General features: G+C 34.4%; 3 protein-coding genes across 7 annotated transcripts in view; 2 read left to right on the forward strand and 1 right to left on the reverse strand.

Annotated features, from left to right (window-relative positions):
- LOC122088501 (seven transmembrane protein 1-like) overlaps positions 1-9,577 on the reverse strand; it is a 12,295-nt gene extending 2,718 nt beyond the window's left edge. The window contains exons 1-9 of one of the 5 annotated variants that reach the window (XM_042657784.1): positions 9,256-9,577; positions 7,806-8,068; positions 6,923-6,965; positions 6,535-6,561; positions 5,981-6,073; positions 3,311-3,459; positions 1,456-1,621; positions 1,255-1,377; positions 198-317 (exon numbers count right to left, since the gene is read on the reverse strand). In XM_042657784.1, coding sequence (XP_042513718.1) covers positions 198-317; positions 1,255-1,377; positions 1,456-1,621; positions 3,311-3,459; positions 5,981-6,073; positions 6,535-6,561; positions 6,923-6,965; positions 7,806-8,068; positions 9,256-9,429 — 1,158 coding nt within the window. In that variant the 5' untranslated portion in view covers positions 9,430-9,577. The other 4 variants (XM_042657785.1, XM_042657787.1, XM_042657788.1 and 1 more) reach the window with 4 other exon arrangements.
- A 6,069-nt stretch (positions 9,578-15,646) lies between these two features.
- On the forward strand, positions 15,647-18,724 carry LOC122088865 (desiccation-related protein PCC13-62-like). The gene is made up of 3 exons (XM_042658218.1): positions 15,647-16,034; positions 17,465-17,690; positions 17,869-18,724. Exons 1-3 carry the CDS (start codon positions 15,691-15,693, stop codon positions 18,244-18,246), a joined length of 948 nt encoding a protein of 315 aa, XP_042514152.1. The 5' UTR covers positions 15,647-15,690; the 3' UTR covers positions 18,247-18,724.
- A 3,542-nt stretch (positions 18,725-22,266) lies between these two features.
- LOC122088252 (heavy metal-associated isoprenylated plant protein 45) lies at positions 22,267-23,230 on the forward strand. Its single transcript, XM_042657449.1, has 3 exons — positions 22,267-22,313; positions 22,419-22,494; positions 22,856-23,230. The coding sequence occupies exons 1-3, from the start codon at positions 22,269-22,271 to the stop codon at positions 23,176-23,178; spliced, it is 444 nt and encodes a 147-aa protein (XP_042513383.1). The 5' UTR covers positions 22,267-22,268; the 3' UTR covers positions 23,179-23,230.
- The last annotated feature ends 802 nt before the right edge of the window (positions 23,231-24,032 follow it).

Consider the following 24,032-nt stretch of genomic DNA (forward strand, 5'->3'; position numbering starts at 1 on the left):
GGGTGGAAGATCTTTGCCAACAGACATCAAAATTCGAAATTGGCAATGTGATAAATAGCAACATAAAAGTCACCCCATCATCTATCATCCTATATGCTATACTTCATTACATGTGCATAAAATCATGGCAAATTTCTGGAAGACCAGGAAGGTGAATGACTAGAAAAAAATTATAAAGATGGAAATGAGAATCTCACATTTAAGAAAATCTGAGGAAGCCGTCCACCCATGTATATAGCTGCCATGGCCCAACCAAGAAAGGTTCCGATACCACTGTTTTCTTCAACTTCATTTAGCAATAATAATCCTCCACCAGTCTGAAAAAATCCAATCCAAAGAAAATCAAATGAACTACCGATATCTACAATTGAAGGAACTGGAAGGAGGGGGTAAAAGTTAAAAAAAAACCCGAGGTTAGAAAGACTGTTCTAAATAGGAAGTATTTAGAAACTTCAAGATCACAGACAAAATCATCTAGGACTTGAAAAAGTGTGGTTTTATCTCCTGCATGACCAATTTGAGAAAAACCACTTATTCGCATCCAAAATTAGATTCTTATGTAATCTCATCAAATCCTGTTTGTTAGATTGATGAGGAATTTTGGGCAAAACAGAGCCCAAAGACAAAAAATGAAACCAGCAAGCACATCAGTCATTGGAAAAGTCAAGACAAAAAAGGGTCAAGCCACAAAAAAAGGGGGTGGGGAGAGAGTCTTCATACATAGATGATTCATTATCAGTGTAACGTTTCTAGCCTTCATAAAGAGTGTACTTGGTCAGAAAAACAGGTCAAATGGAAAATATTATTGAATTATCACCAATCCAACTGGTATTGCATTGATTTAATGGTCATAAGTGCTGAGCTGGTCAACTAACTGACTCAATGGATGAGAAGAACCAGGGAGCTTTCATAGTTGTCATGGTGCCAAGGTGAGCCATGAAGGTGGCCAGGTGACTTGGCACCCAAGACACCTAGGGAAGGCCAAAGCATCCAAGGACAGTGCCATATTTATTTGGACAAAAATATGCCATTTTTGGTATGCATATCATTTCAAAGATAATATTTTCTTTTCTACCCCTTCATTCCATTTTTTTCTTCTTCCCAATTTTCCCCTTCCTTTGACTGGTTCTGCACTGGGTGCCTAGACAAACAAAACGACTAGTACCTTGGGCATCCTAGGGTGCCTTGTCACCTAGGTGATGCCTCGACACAAGCGGTTCTCAATGAAGAAAATTAATTTATTGCATTATCTACCTGCAAAAGCTTTCTTCCTACATGAATTACGACTCCAGCTGGTTTGTTTGTAGAGATGTCAGATCTATTATGGTCAGAAGAGTGTAGACCAAACATTTTGATGAATAATGTCATTGCAGATACCTGCAACAAAGTAACTTATAATGATAAAATCACAACTGGAAACAAATGAATGCTATTGAGTTCTGATCAATAGCTCACCACACAAAGAATACTTTTATTTTTCACAGCTGATGCAGATCTTGTAGAAACAATTTCATTAAGCAAGGGCTCTTGAAGAGAATGTCGACCAAGAATAGTATTTGGAGATCTTGCTATATATGCTCCTGGCATAGGTGTAGGACTCTTTGACAAAGACCTTGCTGACCTGCCCATTCAGTGACCCCTAATTAAGCAGTTTAAATTTGAAAAAAAATATGATCAAGAAACACAAGCAAGGATTGTGACCTGAAAATTTGATGGTTCCAACCCAAAAGTGTGCACAACGAAAAACAAGAAAACCAAATGAATTTAATGTAACCAAAGAAAGTAAATATTCCTCCACCCCATTTACACAATTTAGTTCTTTTTCCATGACTAAAATGGTCAAGAATTACATTTCCTTCAATTAATTGACAATTATATTTATTTAAACATTTTAATTTATGCAAAATGTGATTTTCATGTCCAATAACCTTAGATTCAAAGGCAGGAAACAAGGAGAAGTTGGTATTGAACATGGCACTTGCAATGAAAATTACACAATTTTCTATAATTTTGGACAATTGACTCTGCTTGTTACATATATTGAAGTATATATAGTTAGATACAGTATAGCCTGAAAAAGGTATTCATAATTCACATTGTGAACTTCTGCCACTATCATGAAGCCCCATTTGAAAAGAAAAATAAAAAATGATATCTAATGTGAGAGGCAGTTATTGTCTTGGCCTGCCTTAATAAGCTTCTCAAAGCAGCCAAATATCTGCCACGTGGAAGTTTAAATAGGACCTAAATTTTATGGGCAGGTGGACCAAATATCCCCTCATCACATGTAAAACATTAGCCCAAACGGTTTCCCAACTTGTAAAATACATGTTTGAAAATTCAAGACTATGGAAGAGTGCACAGTTGTGATCGGAGGACAATAGGTTTGCATAGACATACATTGGTCATATGGCTAATTCAAAGCATGTACTATCAATCCAAAGGTCTGAATTGCCACATCATCATTCCATGTGGCACAATGAGGATGGGCCATGATAAGCTTATCAAAGTGGGCCACTCAATGAGTTTTTCCTTTTTTGCATCTTCTATTAGTTTGTCTCAATATGGCAACATATAATATAATACTAAAATAAAAATCTCAGATGTCAGTCTTGAGTCTGAAGTTGTTGCTAGATGAGAGGTTTCGGGTCCTTGGTGGTTACGTGTTGTTGCTCTTACGTAGTTATTTCTTCTGTTTCTTTCCTTATTCCTTCTGCTGAACACTATCATAGCACAAATTAAATTTCTCTCCTATACTGTTCACTCAATATATCTTTCATTTCTATCCAAAAAAAATCTAAAGTAAAGTTTAAACAGAAAAATTCCAAAGAACTGAGCTTTTTATGATTTTCTTTACCCTTCATGAATACCAATAAAGTGCACACGTTTCCAAAATATCTGTGACACTATATTATTAAGGATTTAAAACTTTCGACATTAGTTATTAGTGGAAGAACCCAACAAATGCTACTTTATGGGGTATTGGGCTGACTTGGAGCAGGGCACTGCTATCTATGCAATGCCCTATTTCATGCATAGTGTAGATTTGCCACAAATCTATCTACATGGCTGAAATGGAGGATATGCAACAAAAGAGTTATACAACATTCAACCTCTCCCTATTAAAAAGCATGGTCTCTAGTTTACGTGACTGGAAAGATCGGGACCAAAGTCAACTAAGGCTATTAGGAACAAGATTATCCAGAGGGAGGAGAGATCATTTGGGAACAAGTTTTTAGGTAGCAATAGTGACCTAATAAAGCCTACAAATTGTTCTGCACACTTAGGATTTCAAGGAGAGGAGAATTACATATAATAAAATGTTCTTCCATGGGAGCCATCAGGAGAAATGACTGCAATTGGTGAGCTCACTCTTAGTACTCCATCACTAATCTTGGTTTGATTCTCATCAACGATACTTTCTTTATCAACCGTCTCTTTTTGCAAAAGCATGCTACTCTATATCCATAAACCCATCAGGAAGCAAGTAACAGAAAAAAGGAGAATGGAAAGTTGGAAACATGAAGATAACAATGACAAATATGAATTGCAGTGAAGGAAAATAACGGTCATAAAAAGTGTAATGCAGTAAGGAAGCAAAAAAATACTATATTTGGCTAAAACATACAGGTCAAATCACAATTCAACTAATCAATAGAGCTTGAAGTTGAAACATCGTGTCCATCAACTGGACCAATTCCAAAATTTCCTCCTCACAAAAATAGGGGCTCAAGGAACAGGATTTTGTCAACCATAAAATGAATTAAATACAGTCCTCAAAGCCTAATTGAGTTCATTTGTATTTATTTATTCTTTTATTTTCAAAATAAACAATTATTTAATTATTGTTATGATTTCAAATCTGTATATTTTGAGGTAACTGCATCATGTATTGTCCGTTGTTTATCAATGAACTAATGAAGATTAATATAAAAATGACCTGTGCAATTAACAGAAATTACTGTAAAGTTTCCATGGGAATGTCCACATGACATATTTGTGGTATTGCTGAACAAAGTATGATACCTGTTACTAGATGAACCCATTAAAAATGCATTGTCACTATTATCTGCATCAGAAATTTCCTTGAGAATAATATTCAGATTTAACCACACCCATAAAACAGTCACAAGATAAAAATGAAGGCTGTTTCTTATGAGTATGATGCATATTAATTACCAAAATAGGCTTGTTTTACTAGGAATAAGCCTAGAGTTGGGTTCTATACATGTTGGGCCTTTGATCCCATATATTTTGAGTGTAATAGACCGCTTTTATGGGTCTAAAAGAGGGGCTCTAAGATTGAGTACGGGATTACTAATTAGTTTCCTTTTTAGTTGGGCTTGATTTGAGTTATATTTGTTTCCTTAGGAGTCAAGTCATTAGTAGTTAATTTCCTTTTTCAACTAGTTTCTAATTTCAGTTTTTGGTAACTATTGTATTAAGAGAATATTTGGTTTCCTTTTTGAGGAACCTTCTATTTTGTAATTCCCTCCCCCATTAACAGTATAAATAAAGAAGAGGAGGCTCCTAAAAGCCTAGAATGATTTTGATAAAAAAATAATGGTTGTTGCTATTGTCTTCTTCATGAAGAGTTGTCTTGTGTTTGATCAAGGCTGAAGGAATTGGTGTTTGATCCAATTGACTCTTTGCGGCGTGAAGTCCAAGAGGTCTTTTCAACTATTATTTCTTTCTTTTTAAAGTTAATTACAAGGTTCTTCAAACCAGGTAAGGGATCTGAACTGCTTTTGATTTCTGGTTCTGGAAATCTCAAGTTTCTCTCTTGCTGCCCCTATATTGTTCTGAAGATCCAGCCAGCTGATGGCCCTCCCCTTTTGATTGATTGTTGGGTTTATTAAGAGGGAGGTTTGACCTTAATTTGGGACCAATCAGATCATGGGTTTGTCTGATCTGAGGTGTTAAATACTTCTGGCCGACTGTGTTTCTGCCCAGATTTCAGATCTGGTTTGACTTACCTGTTCCTGTGGCATTTGTTTCTGATTGTGGCTTATTAAATACTCTATACCTGCTGCTGGTTAGTCCATTTGTTGGTGTAATCTCTGATTTCAGAAACTCCAGATTCTGGTTTGAAAATTCTGATTTACAAGGGCTGTTCGACTCTTAGTTCTGGACTATTGTTTACTTTTGGGATGCTTAGAGGCTGTTCTTTAGACTAAAAGTTCCTGCAGTTTTGGGACTGGTTTGATTGTCAAATCTAGTCCTACATTAGAGTAAGGTCATAGTTTTTTTTTTTCTGGGGGGGGGTGTGTGTGGGGGAGAAAGGTACTCCTAACTGGATTATGAGGCCAAATATTAGGTCCCATTGGAGATAACTTTAGATAAGAGTGCATTCAATAGGATCATTGGTATGTCGTAGGTTTTATTTTTTATTTTTTTATTTCTAAAAGAGTCCTAAAGTCACTTAAAGTCTTTTTGGAAGTTTCTCTTTCAAAGTTTCTATTTCGTTTAAGAAACAGTCACATTAGGAATCCAAGAGCAGTCAAGAGTTTCTTTTCAATTTTTCTTCTTCCCAAGGGTTGATTTATTGATGTAACAGCCTAAAATTTTCTAATCAAGTGATGGAATATGATATGAGAGTTTGTTTATGTGAGGTATGCTTGTGTGTGGCCAACATGTGACTGATGGTTTCTCTTTTCTTCTTTTCTCTACAATCCACTCTTCTTTCAAAGTCTTGTTTGCAGCCCTAAAACAGTATCTTGTTTGTGTTCCTTCGATATTTCTTTTATTTCTTTAAACCCTATCATGCAGACATGTAGGCCAGAAAATAATTTTCTTCAATCTTCTACTTAGAGGAGTTCTTCACCCACTAATCCCTTATGAACTACATTATTTGATCTACAACAAAAAAAATTTATCATCAAAGACATCAATCTCTTGCTACTATAATCAATAAATAAGTGAAGGTAAAAAAGTCTGATGAAATATGGTTAAGGATACATAAGAGTAAGAAAATTTTAACCTTCTGGTCTCGTCTACGGGATTTCAGGCGGTGATAGATGTGACGATAGTATATAGTTTGTGATGTCAGTATCACAGTAGTAATTGTGTACAACTGCAAAACACAATTACAGCAATTAAGTCCATATTCATTCCATAAATACAAAAAGTTATTCTAGACCAATTGATCAAGGAAGTAATTCCTTGACTGCCAACCTAGTTTGGGCAACGTTCACACCAATCTACTCATTCAGACCACTGGATGGATATGATACTGTTACAGATTGACCAGGTGTTAATTTCAGGGCCAAATCCAACCATATGCACCCATATATTATCATTTTCCCCTTATCTTTAAGACATTAACTGATTTTTCTTCTTAAGCCATTATTAAGCCTAATAAAGTAATGTGGAAATATGTCTTTCAGATGAAACCTGCCACAGAATTACATAAATGGACATGTACATCATGCCCACAAAGTTTCAACCCCCAAGATCACTGCTAGGCAGGCAGGTAGTACGGCTTTGGGGCAATCTAGGAGATCTTTGCATGCATGTGTGTGCTGCAACTCTTACCACTGCCATATAGTATTGTGTCGGAAGCTGCAAAGTAGAGCAGAAAATGTTTAGTAAATAGAAACCATTGATTGCATACAGCTAGGGGGAAAAAATCAATCCTGCTAATAGACTGTCAGTGATTAACTTTGTTTAGTAGATAGAAATCCATTGAACGCATACAGCTAGGGTAAGGGTGCACCAAATCCTGGCTCAACCAGCACCCCAATCCAGATCATTTGGTGTGTCAAAAGTCCATTTCAGTCTAAATTTAAACACTACCCAACAAGATTGACCTGATGCTATTCCATGGCAGGTCTGATCAAATTATGAGTTTTACAGCGTTATTTCAGGGTGCATGTATTTCCAAAAAAAAAAATAATAATAATAAATGAGGGATGGAACTTACAGTGGCTGGCTCCAGCAAACAGCCAAAAAGGTTGAAAAGATCTCTGTAATGGAAGAAGATATGCAAAGTGTCAAGTGCTACAGAAGAATGAAGCAAGCAACTTTCAACTAGAAAATGAAGTCTTTAACAAGAGTAAAATGAAATTCCACAATGCACAGGCCATGTGATGAAAAGTGTCACTGAACCAGACGATATAGAGCTTCCATTTTTTTCAATGTAAAATTTACGATAAATAAACTGACATGAACAATGATAAGCAGCATGTTTATCAGATACGGCGCCCAATACATATTTATACTAGTCAGGGCCCTGGTTTTTAATGTCAAAAGTTGAACTAATGGAACTAGTCTGATTTTTTGTTTGACAAAAAAACAGACTTCATCTAAAATACGTCTACATGTGCTCCATGTCATGTTTTTTAACATAAAGAAGGATAATCAGTCTATGATATGACTCAAATAAATGCATTCAAACAACATGATATCCAATAGAGCCCTATCTCTTGTTGCTTATACAAAGGACCAACTTCTTCCTTTTAGCATAATATGTAAAATAGCCCCTCGTCTAGTAGTTATCCAGAAAGAGATCCTAGATTTGCATATCTTCTGATAATATAAGACTGGTTTCAACTTTTAACTTGCAGCAACAATCCATTTCTCCTTATTCCTGGGAAATTCATACCAGATAGAGAAATCTAGCATTGTTACTGGCTACTGAAACAGAAAATTCTAGTAAAAGAAATGCAATGTCAAAAGATTAGATTTGTAGTCTCATTGAAACAGTAGAACAAATATTTTGAAGAAGAGCAGCAGGTCATTTTTCATGAGCAAATAAATTAGATTGAAATGAAACTATAAAATGGAAAAAGGTATACAATCCTTACCCAATTATCCATGTCAGTAAGAAAGCGATGGAAAGTCCCTCTGTTGACTTTTCCTTGTAATTTGTGATGATTTGAGGCACCTCAGCAACACCCCAGCTGATCACACTAACCAAACCCAGACCTAATGAAATTCCATCTTTTACACCGCAAAGACAAAACTTCATATAGATTCTAGCCCATTGTGAGCAATGCTGATTTCTGGGGCAAACAGGCATAGAGCCTTTACGTAGACCCATCACATCTGATGATTCTCCAACCTCAATCTGATTAAAATAATGATAAAATTTATATTATTTGAGATAAATACCAGTAAGTCTTCTTCTTCAATATGAAATCATTCTTCAACCAACAGAAATACTCTAGCCAATAGAAATAATCTATGAAATTGATACCGGGCATTAATAAGACTAACTAAAAACTACCAAGAATCCAGATAGATGTCAATCAAAATTGAAAAAGTTTATAAAGACATCATCAAAAAATTTATATACATACAGATGGGCAAAGCCTAGAGTCCTAGACAATCAAATGATAAAACTAACAAATGCTGAATTTTCTGCAAATGAGTATCTCTAGAAAGAGGGCTGCATGATCTAAAACTGAACAAAACTCGTTTAAACTTCAGAAATGGGCTAGAGACTTAAGAACTGCATGACATAAGAAGAAGCTGAGAACTCAGTTTCAGTTCAGTTAGGCAAGCGGATGGGACTCTTCTGAAATTTTGCAAAAAAAAAAGGGGGGGGGGGGTTGGGAGCTAATCCAAGAACTGTTGATGTATAATATCAAATTATTATAAATCTAAATATAACTTCCAATGCCAATAAATACGGGAAGTTCCTTAAAAATAGAATCCAGAATAGCAACCTTAACCACATTTCTCATACTGGTACATGTTTTAAGAATCATTGTCGATGAAAGAAACTAAACAAAAGATTGAATCCAAAATATAACAAACTCTGTTCTAAAAATATAGTTCTTAACATGGGCAGGGTGGGAAACAAAGCAAGAAACAAAATTGAAACAGCACATTCACATATAAGCTATATTAACAAAAACTTTGTTGAGGACACAAATCACTCTTTCTGGATATTGCAGCAAAGTTTACAATGGAACAGAAAACAAAACACACAAGAAAAAAAATGGGAAAAAAACCCAAAATAGTTCAATTGAAAAAATATAAGGATTTCAAAACCTACACAATACCATTCAAAAACGAAGCAAGCAAAGATAAGGATTTCAAAACCTACACAATACCATTCAAAACCTGTTAGCCTATCAAAACTCTGTAGATTAAAAGAAAAATAAAAATAAAATTCTTTCGAGATAAACTCCAAAACGAACCGTTCAGATAAAGAAAGATGCCAACAAGAACCCATAAACCAAATATTAGAAGGAAGACAAATCAAATTCTGTCTTCTGCAAAAACAAGCAACCAATGCTACCCACTTACTCTTATGCATAAAAAAAAAACCAGAAAGGAAGTTTCCTTTCTTGGACTGGAACTATAGCTGGCAGGGATTTGTGTCGACGTGGCAGAAAATAGGGAGAATCCCAACCAACGTGCCGCGAGAGGTGCTATAAACCTATAACAGTTTAAAACTTTGACACGTGGATGACTTTTCATGGACTTAATCAGTGCCTTTTTAGCTGTCGATTCAACTCTTTTTTAACTGAATCGAATTAGGTTCAACCCTAGTTGGAATCTCCTTAAACTTAATAAGAATCGGAACCGGTCTCAAAACCCTAAAATTGGTATGAAAACCCAATGATCTAGTCTTGAAAAACCCTAGAATCCAACCGATTCCGATCCGAATAAAAACCCTAGAATACAACGGAATTGAGATTGTTTCTTAGCTGATTCGGATATGGATCTACTCGAATTAACTGATTCGATTTTTAGCACAAGAACTTTCATCAAGATATTGAGTATTAAATTATTCAATTAAGTTTGCATAACAAGCCAGATACATTTTATATTATTAAAAGGCATGGAGCTATTATTATTCTAAAAGAAAAACTATTTGGTCAAACGAATAGGACCGAATATTCCTTCATGGTCAAAGGAGAATTCCTTGATGGAATGGATTTAGGTAGCAGGTAGGAGACGTTTAAGCACCAATCTGAAAAGGTATTTTATTCCCTTTTCAACATGGATTTAGATATTGATATTGTATTGATTGATACATGTATCGGTATCAATGGTTATTGAAAAAAATTACATTTTAAAATTTAACCACTTTTTTTTTTTGGGTAAGACCTTTGGAAAGAATTTAGTCACCAAGAAAAATAAAATCTGTAGTTGAAGCATATGTCAAGTTCGTCGTTCTTCTTCTTTTTTTTTTTTTTAAAGGGAAAGAAAAAGACATTGGATTCGAACACTGAGTTCACGATCAAAATAGAATCAAAGCTAATAGAAACATATGAGAAACTCATATCTGTATATAACTTTAATTCATCCCTCAAAATACATAGCTCAACCACAAAATTAAAACACATACCATAGAAACTGGAGAAAGCTACAAAAATTGTGTCATCCTTATTTTTTATGAGACCTCCCACTCCACTAATATTAGAGTTCCCTTTGCTAGCTCCATCTACATTCAACTTGACTGATGTCGCAATGGGAAGCTAGAACGTGGGAATTTGAACTCTTTGCCTTGACACGGGAGAATTAACATTAAAAACCTAAAAAATAATATTATCCGTTATAGACGAACACTTACTAAACTTAAATGGAAGACGGATTGCATGCACCCATCTTTTCAGCCTTTCTATGATCAATCCAGCTCTGCGGGCACCCTCCCATGCATTCAGTCATTCCTTTCTCATCATAATTCACAAACTATTAGCGATGGTAATTATCCTTTTATGAAGTCACAAACACCCTTTAGTTTGCATTGGATTGCCAAAATAAAATTCTACTCCTAATGTCTTGGGTTGGAATAAAATTCACATCAAATATTCTTCCAAAATAATCCAAACCCTTGTTGCCATCCCACCCACTATCAAGCAATGGACGATTCTCTCCAAGGGCTTCTGCAACAAAGACACTTGAAAACCAAAGGGATACCAATATTCATTGGCAAATCATCAGGTGGGATCTTGCCTTGGATTACCTCTGTATGACTATCTTTCTCCTCTCCTATGAAATGGTACTGATAGTCCAAAAAAAAGTAGTATTGATCCTTTTTGGAATAAAATGGTATAATCTTTCTAAATACGGTTGATCCAAATAAGTATTGGTCAAGACCGATACAAGAATCAATACTGTATAAATGCTAGACCTTGTGGGTACTGTTTTGTTTTGTTTTTTCTTTTTTTTTGTACTGTTAAGTGTATCATCACACAATTTTTAACTATTTGTTGAGTCATTTTATTGGACCTATTGTTAAAATTTATTTTGCACCGTTCACATGAATATGATAGAAATGTTGAACTCATGATATAGGCTACATATTAGGTACATAGTAGTTATTAATGTTATACTCTTCACACAATTTATGCATGTTCTCTCTATATAATCATCTTTTGCATGATGACTCCCAATTCCCACTATAACTTAACCCTACATATGGAAGACAGTTTTTAATGGTGGTATTTATCCCTCCTCCAGATTGTTTTTAATGTTAAGATTTTATTTTTGGGTGACTGCGAGTTACGATATTGGAGGAAATCAAATTTGTAAGTTCTTCGTATCTTTCTGGTGCTTCACTATTCTAAATAAAAAGTTGTCAATTACATCTTGTGATAGTTTCAACAAAGCATAGCATCATTTTGCTTCTCCAATCCAACGGAAACGTCTTGCAATTAAAAGTGCTATCTACAAGGCCGTTGGTCTAATCAATGACCCATCAAGACTCTATCGTTGAAAATCTCAGTATTGGTTTAGGATATTAGACATATTATGTCTTCTTTTAGTTCTATCTCTTTCTTTTGTATTTCAAGGACTGCAAATAGTGTTGCTGATGCCCTGGCTAGGAAAGCATTGTTCGTAATGTGTGGGATAGAATGGGTACATTCCATTTCTTGGCTTTTCAGACTTTGTACTTCTGAAGCTCTAGGTTGCACACATGGTTATCATTTCCAATAAATTTTATTAAAAAAAAAATGTTCATTTTGGATGTAAGGTTAAATGAAACCAATTAATATCTTCAGTAGCAAGTTTATATATATATATATATATATATATTTTAACACCGGTGGTAAAAATAACTTGATCGAAAAAGCTTTGGTTATATATTCAGTTACCTAACCTATTTTTGTGTGCATTTTTTATAAAAACTATGAAGTACATTGAACCATTATAATTTAAACTTTAGCAATTAAGGGTTAAATTTTAACCATTATAGGTTTTTTTTTGCAGAATCTAACGAAAACGAGATGGTAAACAAACTGAGGAAAAAATGTCTGAATTGTAGTGGGAATAACACAAGAAGAGGAATACATGATTGCCTTCATTAGCAATAACTACATTTTATCTATCAGTGAAATTCCATCTTCACCTCAAAAAGAGAAATAGACGATGGACATAATTGCCAGTAATTATTGTCCATCTACCATGGCCATTCTATCAACACCTCCCAACAACCCCCAAAATGTTTACAAAAAGAAACATCGACCCTCAGAAGTACCATTTGGAATATAAGATACAGTTAATTAGGACCATGTGATTAAAAGCCACGTGCTCCACCAGCTGAGCTAAGTCGGTTTGATATAATGTATGCTGTTTTTTTTTTTTTTATAATAAACACAGTTATAGCATTTTCCTTAACAAATTCCGTTATACATCCTGAGTATTTTTTTTGCCAAATGCATGATGGAGATGATGATGATGTCTGTCCTAAATACTATTGGATTCCAAAAGATTTGATAGAGAGAGAAACTTTGGCGTTATTGAGATTATCAATGGGAAGTAAGGTTCCATTTATTGGAAAGACAATTATAGTCGGTAGATAGCTCGGGTTGCAGCCAAGTAGTTGAGCTGCTTGACTGTAAACCTGGTAGCAGCCAGTAAGAAATGGAATCTAAGGGGTAGGTCTAAAAATACTCTACCAAGGTGAAATTTTATACCCCTATCATTGAGATTCCATTCATTTGACTGCAACCCAAGCAACAACCAAGTTTCGTTCAATACAAATCGACGTCGATATTGGAATTGATCTCGATGATGTCAATCCAATTTCCATGATCAAAACTACTGCCTTTGTAGATGTTGTTTGAGAGTGTGGAAAGAGTGATGTACAAATTTTTTGAGGAAACTTTTTTCTTAACCCAAAATGCATAAGCAACACTAATTGCTTCAATATTCATTTTGTTCATCATTTTTTGAATGAGGAAAGTTTAAGATGAATGATACCAATCAGATTCATATCGACAACCATTGACAACGATTGCCGGAGTCACTTTGTTTGAGATAGTAAATGTACCCATCAAAGTCAGATAAACTCATTTCCAGTTATATAGATGATATACAAGACCCATAGTAAAAAATAATCATTTTCATTAATTCAAATCAATTATAACATCATCCGTCATAGGAACACTCTACATCTCCATACTCTAAAATGAGCTTTTTCATCTAAATTTTTCATATAAGATACTAGTCATCCTATCTAATCACATTTTGGTGCCGATACATTGAAAAGATCTATCTGAAAAGATGTTTCACACTAAACGATAGATTATTGTGCAGATAGACTTGACTATAAACTAAAGTAGGAGATGCCAAAATTGAAACTTTAATTATTTTGAATTGCTTAAATTCCTATATAACTTAAGCAACAAGAAAAAAGATTTTCTATTCTTTTATGTATCAAATTCCGCTCGACGGTTGAGACTTGAGAACCTATGTTTTCACCAAAAAACACTTTCCATGATCCCACACTTCATGGGAATTTTCATTTAACGACCAAAATGTTCAGACATCATGATCACCTTGAGAGTTGCTTCATCTATTATGGTATTGTAACACCTGTCAACAAAGCAATCAAGACATGTAATATTACATTACATTACTCAAAGAAACTTGAATTACAAGCAAGAAAGTCTTATATTATACAAAGGCATGGGCTATTAATATTTCCAAAAAAAAAAAAACTATATGGTAAAACAAGTAACTTGAACCCTAATTAAAACATACTAATTATACCAGGTCCAACCAAATCAAGCACTTTCACCAAAAAAAAAAAATCAAGCACCCACTGTCCTCCTAGAGTGTCTCTCTCTCATCAAAATCAAGACTAGTTTCGTGTGATTGTTTATCACACATGCAAGGTCTTCGTGAAATGTAAATTATTTATTGTGGCAGAAAAAGTTCACCAAGAAAAACTGAAGAAAACTATATTTTAACTAACAAATGCATCTGTCTACTGAGTTGAAATACTATATTCAAACAAAATGAAAAAAATAAAATAAAATAATGTGATGCTATGAAGAATAGACACCATCCTCTAGTAGCAATATAAAATTGCTTAAAACTAAAACACCCAAAACACCCCTTAATTGCTAAAGACTAAATTATAATGATTTTATTTAAATCGTAATTTTTATAGACTAATATCAGAAAAATATATAATAGCAAAAATAACTGAATACATAATAAAATTTCATCAAGTCCTTGGCCTTCTTCATAGATTCAAACTTTTTTCAAATCTATGTCTACAATTTTCATATAAAAAAAAAAATCACAATCTCAGAACTAAGGTATTGATCATTGTAACGGTTTCAGTGAACCTCACGTTCAAAATGAACTTTTATCTTTTTTCCCTCGAACTTAAAAAATGATGCAACTAAGAGAAGAAAAAAAAAACTTACAAATTTGATTTCCTCCAACATTGCAATTGGCCAAGACACAGAATTTTTTTTGGCAATTAAAAAAAAAAAAAAAAACTCAATTACCCAAATCTTTACAATCTCGAAAACGGGTAGATCCTATAAAAACCTATAAATAACTTTTTTCCCATGGATAGTCATAACTTATGGTAGGAATCATCATGCCAAAGATGATTACAAAAAGTGATCATAAATTGTATGAATAGCAAATACTTACAAAATGTAAAGTATTTATAGCTAGCATGTACTCTTCTACCAAAAAAAAGCTATCATGTATATGGCATCGGAGGTTGTATCGGTCTTAGCCTATACCAATATTGATATCAATATGGATTAGGCCATTTTACTCCCAAAAATATTGACACCATCAATTTTTTTTTACCATTTTATCCTCCGATGATATTGAACCCACTGAATTATATCGATATTTATGCATATCGGTCAATACAATATCGATACCGATACATTTAAATCCATAAATACCCATTTTTAGCTTCAACATCCTTAGTCCTATGTATAAGTGTATGACCCGTTAAATAAGCATGAATCTTCTTAACACATTATTTACATGACAAAGTAAATGGGAAACTCATGATAATAAAAAATACTTCTAAGTTCTAACCCAAAAATAAATTTTATTTTATTTTTATAGTTGTTTGTCACTTCACTAATTGGGAAACTCATGATAAGAAAGAATACTTCTAACCCAAAAATAATTCTTTTTTCCTTTTTTTTAAGTTATTTGTCACTTCACTAATAAGGTTGGGAGAAAGAGTCTAATACTACTCTGTAACTGACTCCTATTCTAAAGTCCACAAGTCCAAGTCCAAAGTGGACAGCAGTTACCCAAGTTCACTTGTCAAATGCAAGATGAGCCAAGTGGCACTTGCCATTTCTGTCCTTCCCATATAAATCTCATGCAATCAAGTCCACATGTCAAACGCAAGATGACCCAAGTGGGACTTGCCATTTCTTGTTTCTCTCCTCTCTTCTTATAAGTACCAAAGCTTGGGATGAAAGGAACACATGACCCCAAGCACAGAAATTAACCACCATGGCTGCAGCTTCTTCTTGTGCCTTCACCTTCCTGATCATCATCTCTCTTCTCCTTCTCCACCCAATCTCTTCCAACTCTTCTCCACTCCCACAAGAAGATCCTGAAGAATCTATGCATATTATCCCTAAATCTGATGTAGATTTTCTTGAGTTTCCTCTAAATTTAGAGTACTTGGAAGCTGAGTTCTTCCTGTGGGGAGCTTTGGGATTTGGGTTAGATAGAGTTGCTCCTAACTTAACCATGGGAGGCCCATCACCAATCGGAGTAAGGCAGGCAAATCTGAGTCCTTTCATTAGGGATATCATCACCCAGTTTGCCTTCCAGGAGATTGGACATTTAAGGTTTGTCATCTTGTTCCATTCATTCATGGTTTCTCATCAATTTGATGTTTGCTTTGTTATTCTCTTTCATTTCCTTCCAAAGTTAATGCTAGTATGTATGTCAATGGGAGGATGGGTATTTCATGTTTCTTGTGGTCTTTGAGAACATTTCTTACATTGGAGTACAGAAAATTTTATCCTCTTTAAGTCATAGCGGGGCACGCTTGGCCCTAGGGCTTAAAAAAATTACCAAACTGAGACCTAATCCTTTAAGAGTCGCGCCAAATCCTAACCATCAGCATAGGCAAAGTGTATCTAAATTCTATATTGTTGTCTTAATCTTGCCATCTCATCTAGATCCAATCTTGTCAGATGGGCATATATTGTATTTGATCAAAATGGTTCTTATTGGACATTTTGTCTATATTGGCTATTGGGTAAATCTCGTAAATTCATGGTTAATTTAAAGTTGATTGGTATTTCTTTAGATTAGAACTTAGAAGTGGAGTAATTAAAATAATAATAATAACAAAAATTATGAGAATTTTCAATTGTAATGTTTGGTTTGAAGTAGAGTTTATATAAATTTAAGGGAAAAAGATCGATTGATCTCTGTCTCACATCTTGATCATATGGGTTTCACATCGATACTCTCTCTCTCTCTCTCTCTCTCTCTCTCTTATCAAACAATGAAGTTTTTTTTATTGATAAAATTATTTTTCACATATGATTGATGTGACAAAGGACATTCCGCCACACTGATTGTGTGGGAAAAGTCTTCCAAAAAATATGAAAACATGTGATCCACATAAAATAGAAAAATAGGAACTATAAAATAAAGTTTCGTAGATATTTTTTTTTATTAGAAATTCAGTAATATTTTGATCCAATGGTGAAGTATATTATAGTGAAGAATTAGTTTTACTTCATTTCATTTTTAACTAAGACCATGTTTGGTTGTAAGGGAAATTAAAGGGAATGGGAGTGAAATTTTCATACTTAAAAAAAGAAATATGTGTAATCATTATCCATGTGACTTTAACATTAATTTCAAATAATCCCATATTTGGTTATAAAATTTCACTATACTTTGTATCCACCAAAACCCTGTGCTATAATATGTAAAATATATCATTATTAAATATACTTAAAAAATTAAGTAGTTTATACAATCAAAAGGGGTAATGATTATAAACATTTCCTTTTAAAGTATAAAAACTTCACTTTCCTCCCTTTAAATTCCCATTGCAACCAAACGGAACCTAAGTGCTGCTTTGGAATTAATATAATTCCCATGAACGTATAAGAATATATGGAGCCAGTTTTGGAGATTACAGGCCATATATAGTTTTTAAAGCTGGACCAGACCGGCCGCCAACTGGCTAAACCAGTTAAACCCAAAACTATATATGATTATGACCTGACATTCAAGTGTAATTGATACTTTACAGGGCCATTAAGAAGACAGTTCCAGGATTCCCAAGGCCATTACTGGACTTGAGCGCCAGATCCTTTGCTAAGATCATGGATAAGGCTTTTGGACATAGATTGCAACCACCATTTGATCCTTATGCCGATGGACTCAACTTCCTAATTGCTTCATACCTTGTCCCTTATGTTGGACTCACGGGATACGTTGGAGCTAACCCTCACCTCATTGCGGCTCCTTCTAAGAGGGTAAGAAAGTTCTTTTTGCATGGATCCTTGTGTTTGTCCTTATTTAGAATTTTCATGTAGCCGAACCCATTAAGTTGGAATAAAATTTTGAATGTTGTTGTTGTTTTTAGTTAGGCCAATAGTTGCTTCCAACCCATCGTGTATGAACATGGTCTCAATCTCATCTTCTATGTTGCAGCTTGTTGCTGGCCTTCTCGGAGTGGAATCAGCTCAAGATGCCGTAATTCGAACATTGCTTTACGAAAAAGCTTCCATGAGGGTACCTCCGTATGAAATCACAGTTGCAGAGTTCACTAGAAGGATTTCAGAACTAAGGAACGATCTAGGGCATGTAGGCATAAAAGATGAAGGCATTGTTGTTCCAACCAAGTTAGGTGCCGAAGGAAGACTATCTGGCAATACAATTGCGGGTAATAAGTATTCTATTTCATATTCAAGGACTCCTGAAGAAATATTGAGGATTGTCTATGGGAGTGGAGATGAACATGTACCTGGTGGTTTCTATCCTAAAGGAGCTGATGGTAGGATTGCAAAGTCTCATCTGCACAATGCTTAATGGCTCAGAGGTTAAGGATTGGAGGAAAAAAGAACTTGAATTCTAGGTGTCTCACCTAAAGAGAGAATAAGTACGTTAGTTTATTCCTATTAAAAAAAAATAAATAAAAAAAAAAAAAACTACATTAGTTTCTTTTCCAACTTGATCTTGTGAGTTTAATGTGGATTGATAATTTTTATTTCAGTTTCATAACTTTTTCTTTTTTTTTAGATATAGGATTCTTCTCTATATAGTTCAAAGATTAGAGAGTGATCCCATGGTTGGGATGACTTAGGAACACGTGTCTGGGTCTTTCCAATTGTGGGATCACTTTTCAATCCCTAGACTCTATGGAGTATGGAGGAGCAAAACTCACAAAAAAGAATTTGGGTAGAACTTGTAAATTTTTGCGCATAGTAATGTATTTCATTGAAAAATGTAGTCATCTAAGGATCTCATCAATCTGTTCCATTCATGGTTTGAGGTATTGATATTGCTAGTTACTGATTTTGATACTTAGCCAATTCCATATCAGTGGAATAATACGGATCAGTGGTAATAGTGTCAAACCTCAAATTTTTTTTTTTTTTAAAGGAAAACGAAAGGAAAAACTGTCCAATACATATAGGTTGGTTCATGTCGATTCACATCAGTTTTCGGATGGTTCATACTCGGTCTAACATCTTGCACTAAAACCATGGTTACATCCGCTCGCTAGCCATCTTTGAAGGCAGCGGAGGTGGAGTCCAACATGGCAAACATAAGGGAGTTCGCCCACAGAGTATAGGAGGTGGGTTACGTGGTAAACATGAAATACAGTATCACGTCAGAATGAATTTAATGGAAAACCGGTTTTCTATTGAGGCTATGTTTGGTAGTCAAGAGAAGAAAAAAAAAAAGAAAAAAAGAATCTAGAAAAGAAAAGAAAAAAAGAAAAGAGAAGAAAAATAAAAAGAAAGAATTGAAATCAAATCATTATAAAAGTGGCAGGTCCAGTACCACACGGCTCTAGACGAAATACCTCCCTTTTGTATTAAATTAGTTCAATAAATTATTTTCCACTTTGTCCTTCTTGTACTGATTCCTTTACTTCTTAACTTGTTTCATCTTGGGAAAAAACAACCCTAAAAAAAAAAAAAGAATGTAAGTTCTCTATTTGGAAAAAGCATATATAATTGACTCAAATAGATAAGTTTAATTTGCCTAATCAATCTAAGAATATGGCACATTGATCCATGAGGAGTTCAAATTTTATGAACAAATAGACTATGGTTCCTTCTCACATCTAAAGTTTCAACTTAAACAAAGGTTTTCAAGCGATAAATAAGGATTTTGAAAATTCAAGACTATGAAAAAGGACACAAATGTAGTTGAAGTATTATTATATATGTATGACAAAATATAAGGCAATATATGATTGAATTTGAGCATAAAAAATGATAAGTTACTTTTCTAGCTAATTAAATTGCTATCCATTATCTATACAATGGTTAGAATTATTACATCATCAACTTTACTACATGAGATCAAAATTTTATAAACCGTCAAGGGAAGCTTATCTTGACAAAAATGAGAGAAAAAAAAAATTAATAGTTAAATAAGGTACTACAGGAAAAATGGCGAAGGGGTTGCAAGTCTCACATAGTATATGGAAACTCCAACTCTTGCACCCTTATTTAATTTCTGCCATTTAGTATATCAGCTCAACTAATTCAAACTGTCGAAAGAGAAGGAGGCAATCTTGTATTGGTTACTGTCAAATTTGTGATCCTAATCCATATTGTACAACATATTTTTCCTTGTATTTTCAACAGTTGAGAATTATTAATTCAGAGATTCATGTTTTCCAAAATATTACCTTGTTTTATATTTATCACTTTGATACAATTATAGTGATCTCAACTTGGCATCTAAGCAGGGAAAAGTGATGAGATATACTTCACAATAAATTTTGGGACCCACATGACCTGCCAGGTGGCAAATATAACTATTCAACTCTGCCACACATCACAATTAAAATATAGTAACTTCTGCTTTCTGTTGCTAAAAAAGTGTCGCTATTGACCTATTTTGTTATATGTAGGGTCTGTAAGAGGTTCACAAACCTTATGGAGCTATTGACCTATTCGGTTATATGTAGGGTCTAAGAGGTTTCACAAACCCTATGGATCTACATACAACTCTTAGGAGGCTTTCTAAAGTGTCACTTAGGAATCTATAAATAGAAATCATTCCAAATTACTTCTTACTAGCAAAAGCTTCAGTTTCATTCTGATTTCATAGTTAATCAGTTATCTCATTATGGATTACTAATATTGGTAATTGCTTACATGGGTTCAATTCAGTACTGGTTCGCAATATCATACCATTCAAGAATGATTTGATGACAGATTCCAAGAGAGCAGGTCACCACATATCCTGAGACAATATGTGATAGCATGAGATTCTTCCCTTGTATTGACAAAAATGTACAAAAAATGAATCAATTCCAATCAAATATGCTTGGCTTTCTCTATAAAATATACATTTTTTTTAGGCGATTTGCAATTCACCTATGTTCATATAATGGAGTTGAATGGTTAATCCATTATATTCAGAATCTCAGACTGTACAAGATGAACCAGATTCATCAAATGATGAGAATCATTTTTTTTTTTTTTTAATTGTGGGTTTACCCGTAAAAAGTTCTTTCAAGGAATGGGCTAGATTGGATCATTTCTCAAGAATAATAGCGAAGGTCCTGAGACTGCCACTTGGATCTGGAACCTACATGCTAATGCTCACGATTTCTATAGTCATACGCGGTGATTTGGAGGAGATTTCCCGAAAAGTATTTAGTGCCCATAGTTGTGATCTCACCAGTACATGTTGTGATCAATCAAACTATAAATTAGAGTTTTTAAAACAAAAATGAGGAAGAAATGGTGGAGAATATATAGGAAGGAAATGGAGGTCATGGGTGAAAGCTCCCTCTAGATTCCTAGCTTCTTCAATAAGACTTTCCCTTCTGTTATCACATATACTAAGAGAGACCAAAAAATATGCAAATGTTGCTTTCTTCTGATATTCCCTCTCAAAACCCAAACTCAACCCTTCCAACTTGCAAATCCAAAAGCTATAGAAAGAAATGTTGAAACTAACTCAAAGCCAGTGGAAGGAAATGGCAAATATTCATCATTTATGGTTATAAATTAAGCAAATTGCCTTTCCCCTAGATGAAAAACTACCTGAAATATTACAGAAAAAATTCCCCCATTTCTAACATGTGCAAATAGAGGTACATGCCTAATCCTACGCATACTACAAAATTATAAATAAGCCAAATAACCTAGATAATCTATTACAATAATAGTCAATTTAGATGGGTGGGGTTATAGGTATCCAAACTATTGATGGGTTCCATGGTTTGGAGAGGCTACTGCAACACTTGGTTGAACCATAATGGGACATATTTTTGTTCCTTGGCCCGGACCACTTCTGGTCCAACACATATGGTTCTAATTATCTATTTGGTTGACCCTAGAGGATAATATCTGAGATGGGAAGCATTCAATTGTGGGTCACTGGATCCTGTTTATCTAGAACCATTAATATTGGTGTCTAGTTCATTAATTTACAGCTCTCCTCAATTAAGTACACGATAACAAAATTAGTATTGAATGAGTAATTTAAGCTCTCAATATTGCCACTGTCACCAGTGTAGAGACAGGTCATGCAATGTGATCACCTCTTGGGAGAGCCTTAGGCATGCGTAGGTTAAGCTTGTCACACTTTCTGCTAAAATTAGAAGGAGGTTAAACACTCTTGCATAAGTTATAAGAATTCCATAATACAAGAAAAAGAGTTCCTTTTTGTAGAAAGGTAATGCCGTAAAGCACCTAAAATAAAAAAAAATTGGAGAGGGAGAGAGTTGGAAAAGGATTGAGATTCTTAATTCAACTTTTATAATTCTTGCTATATACTTAACCTCCCTATTCTCTTCTTCATGCTTATATATATATATTTATATGAGATCAAATCCTTCAAACCAGCTTAGATTAACAATGTTTTGGTGCTTCAGGCAACCGCGAATTTCCAATGCCTTACAAGTGAGTCCTGAAAACTAAAACCATTTTTTGATACTCATAGTTGCTTTAGTTTCCTTCATGGGTTCATAAGCATTTCCTTATTTAATTACCTTTTCTACTTGACAGATTGTGGAGCTTCTTGTTCATATGGATTGTGAAGGATGTAAAAGAATGATAAGAAAAGCAATCTCTAAGTTAGATGGCAAGTTCTTTTCTTCTTCTTCTTCTTCCTATGCTTTTCATCTGCATTTCTCCTATGGATGGTCACAATGAATCTTAAATCTTGGTAGCTTCTCCTACTAAGGGCCCCAAATTCCCTAGGAAATATTTCCCTCTTGCTCCTTGGGGTTAGTCCTTCTCTTGTGAGTTCTACTTGTAAGGGTAATTGAGTCTTGTTTATCTTGGTGGGTGTTTGCCCTTGTTGAAGGCCTTTGCTCATTTAGGGTTTGTCCTGGAGACCCATTGAGCCTTTATTGCCATCCACAAAACTGAAACTAGTCTTCTGAAGAATCCTTTTTTAGAATTTAAGCATTGAACTTATAGAATAAAATGTTGGGTTACAGGAGTTGATAGGTTGGACATAGACATGGATAAGCAGAAGGTGACAGTGACTGGATATGTTGATCAGGGACGTGTTCTAAAGGCGGTGAGACGCACCGGTAGGAAGGCGGAGTTCTGGCCATATCCCTATGATGGAGAATACTATCCATTTGCATCACAGTATCTAGATGAATCCAATTACACAACATCTTATAACTATTACAGGCATGGGTTTAATGAACATATGCATGGCTACTTCCCCAACCTCTCATATGTTCATGTTGTTGATGATCATACATATACTCTATTCAGTGATGAGAATGTTCATGCTTGCACCATTATGTGATCCTTCCCACAGACTCATAGCATGAGATGATCATAGTAATTTATCTCATACATATTGATATATTATTATAGTGGATTCTTATACTTATTTAGAACTTGTGGCATAAGTCTTGGAATTGGGTTGCTTTAAGTCTAGCTCAAAGGGTTGCTTCTCATGGTGGTGAAGACATGAAGAATGCCTTAATGGCATCATTGTGAGTTTAGATTCAGAAACAAAGTCATATCCCTAACAATGAAAGATGGTTATTTATGATCTCTCTCTCTCTCTCTCCAACAAAACACAAACCTGGTAACAGCTAATGAGGCTTATATTTGGGCTAGAGCTAGCTTGAACTTCACAAAACTTCCTTGACTTAAAATAAGGCACTACCTTTGGCTCCGTTTGGTTGCAGCGAAATAATAGGAAAGGAAGTGAAATCAAATCGTGATAAAAGTGGAATTTTTTAATCATTATTACCTCATATCATGATGTAACTAACTCTAAAAAAATTATAAAATTTGATTATTAAATTTTATTTTTTAATTAAATTCCTTTGATTTGAAAAATAAAATAAACTTATATATCTAAAAAATATATTTACAAAATATAGTAAAAAATTTAAGAATGTTATACATACATTTTTTTTTTTTCCTTTTCAAAAGTGATTTTGCTTTCCTCCATTTCCTTTACTTGCAACGAAACGGTGTGGACTATGAAAAGCACACCAACTTGTCTAGCTGAAAATTAAAACCCTAATCAGATACCTGAAGCTGCTAATCAGTTGCAACTTCTTATATGACCAAGAAACTTATCCATTTAGATAGGAGCCTAATTATGTTACTCATGCCTGCAGCAAATAGCTTCAGAAACTCAAA

This window comes from Macadamia integrifolia, chromosome 9, assembly GCF_013358625.1.
Source record: "Macadamia integrifolia cultivar HAES 741 chromosome 9, SCU_Mint_v3, whole genome shotgun sequence".
Taxonomy (NCBI): domain Eukaryota; kingdom Viridiplantae; phylum Streptophyta; class Magnoliopsida; order Proteales; family Proteaceae; genus Macadamia; species Macadamia integrifolia.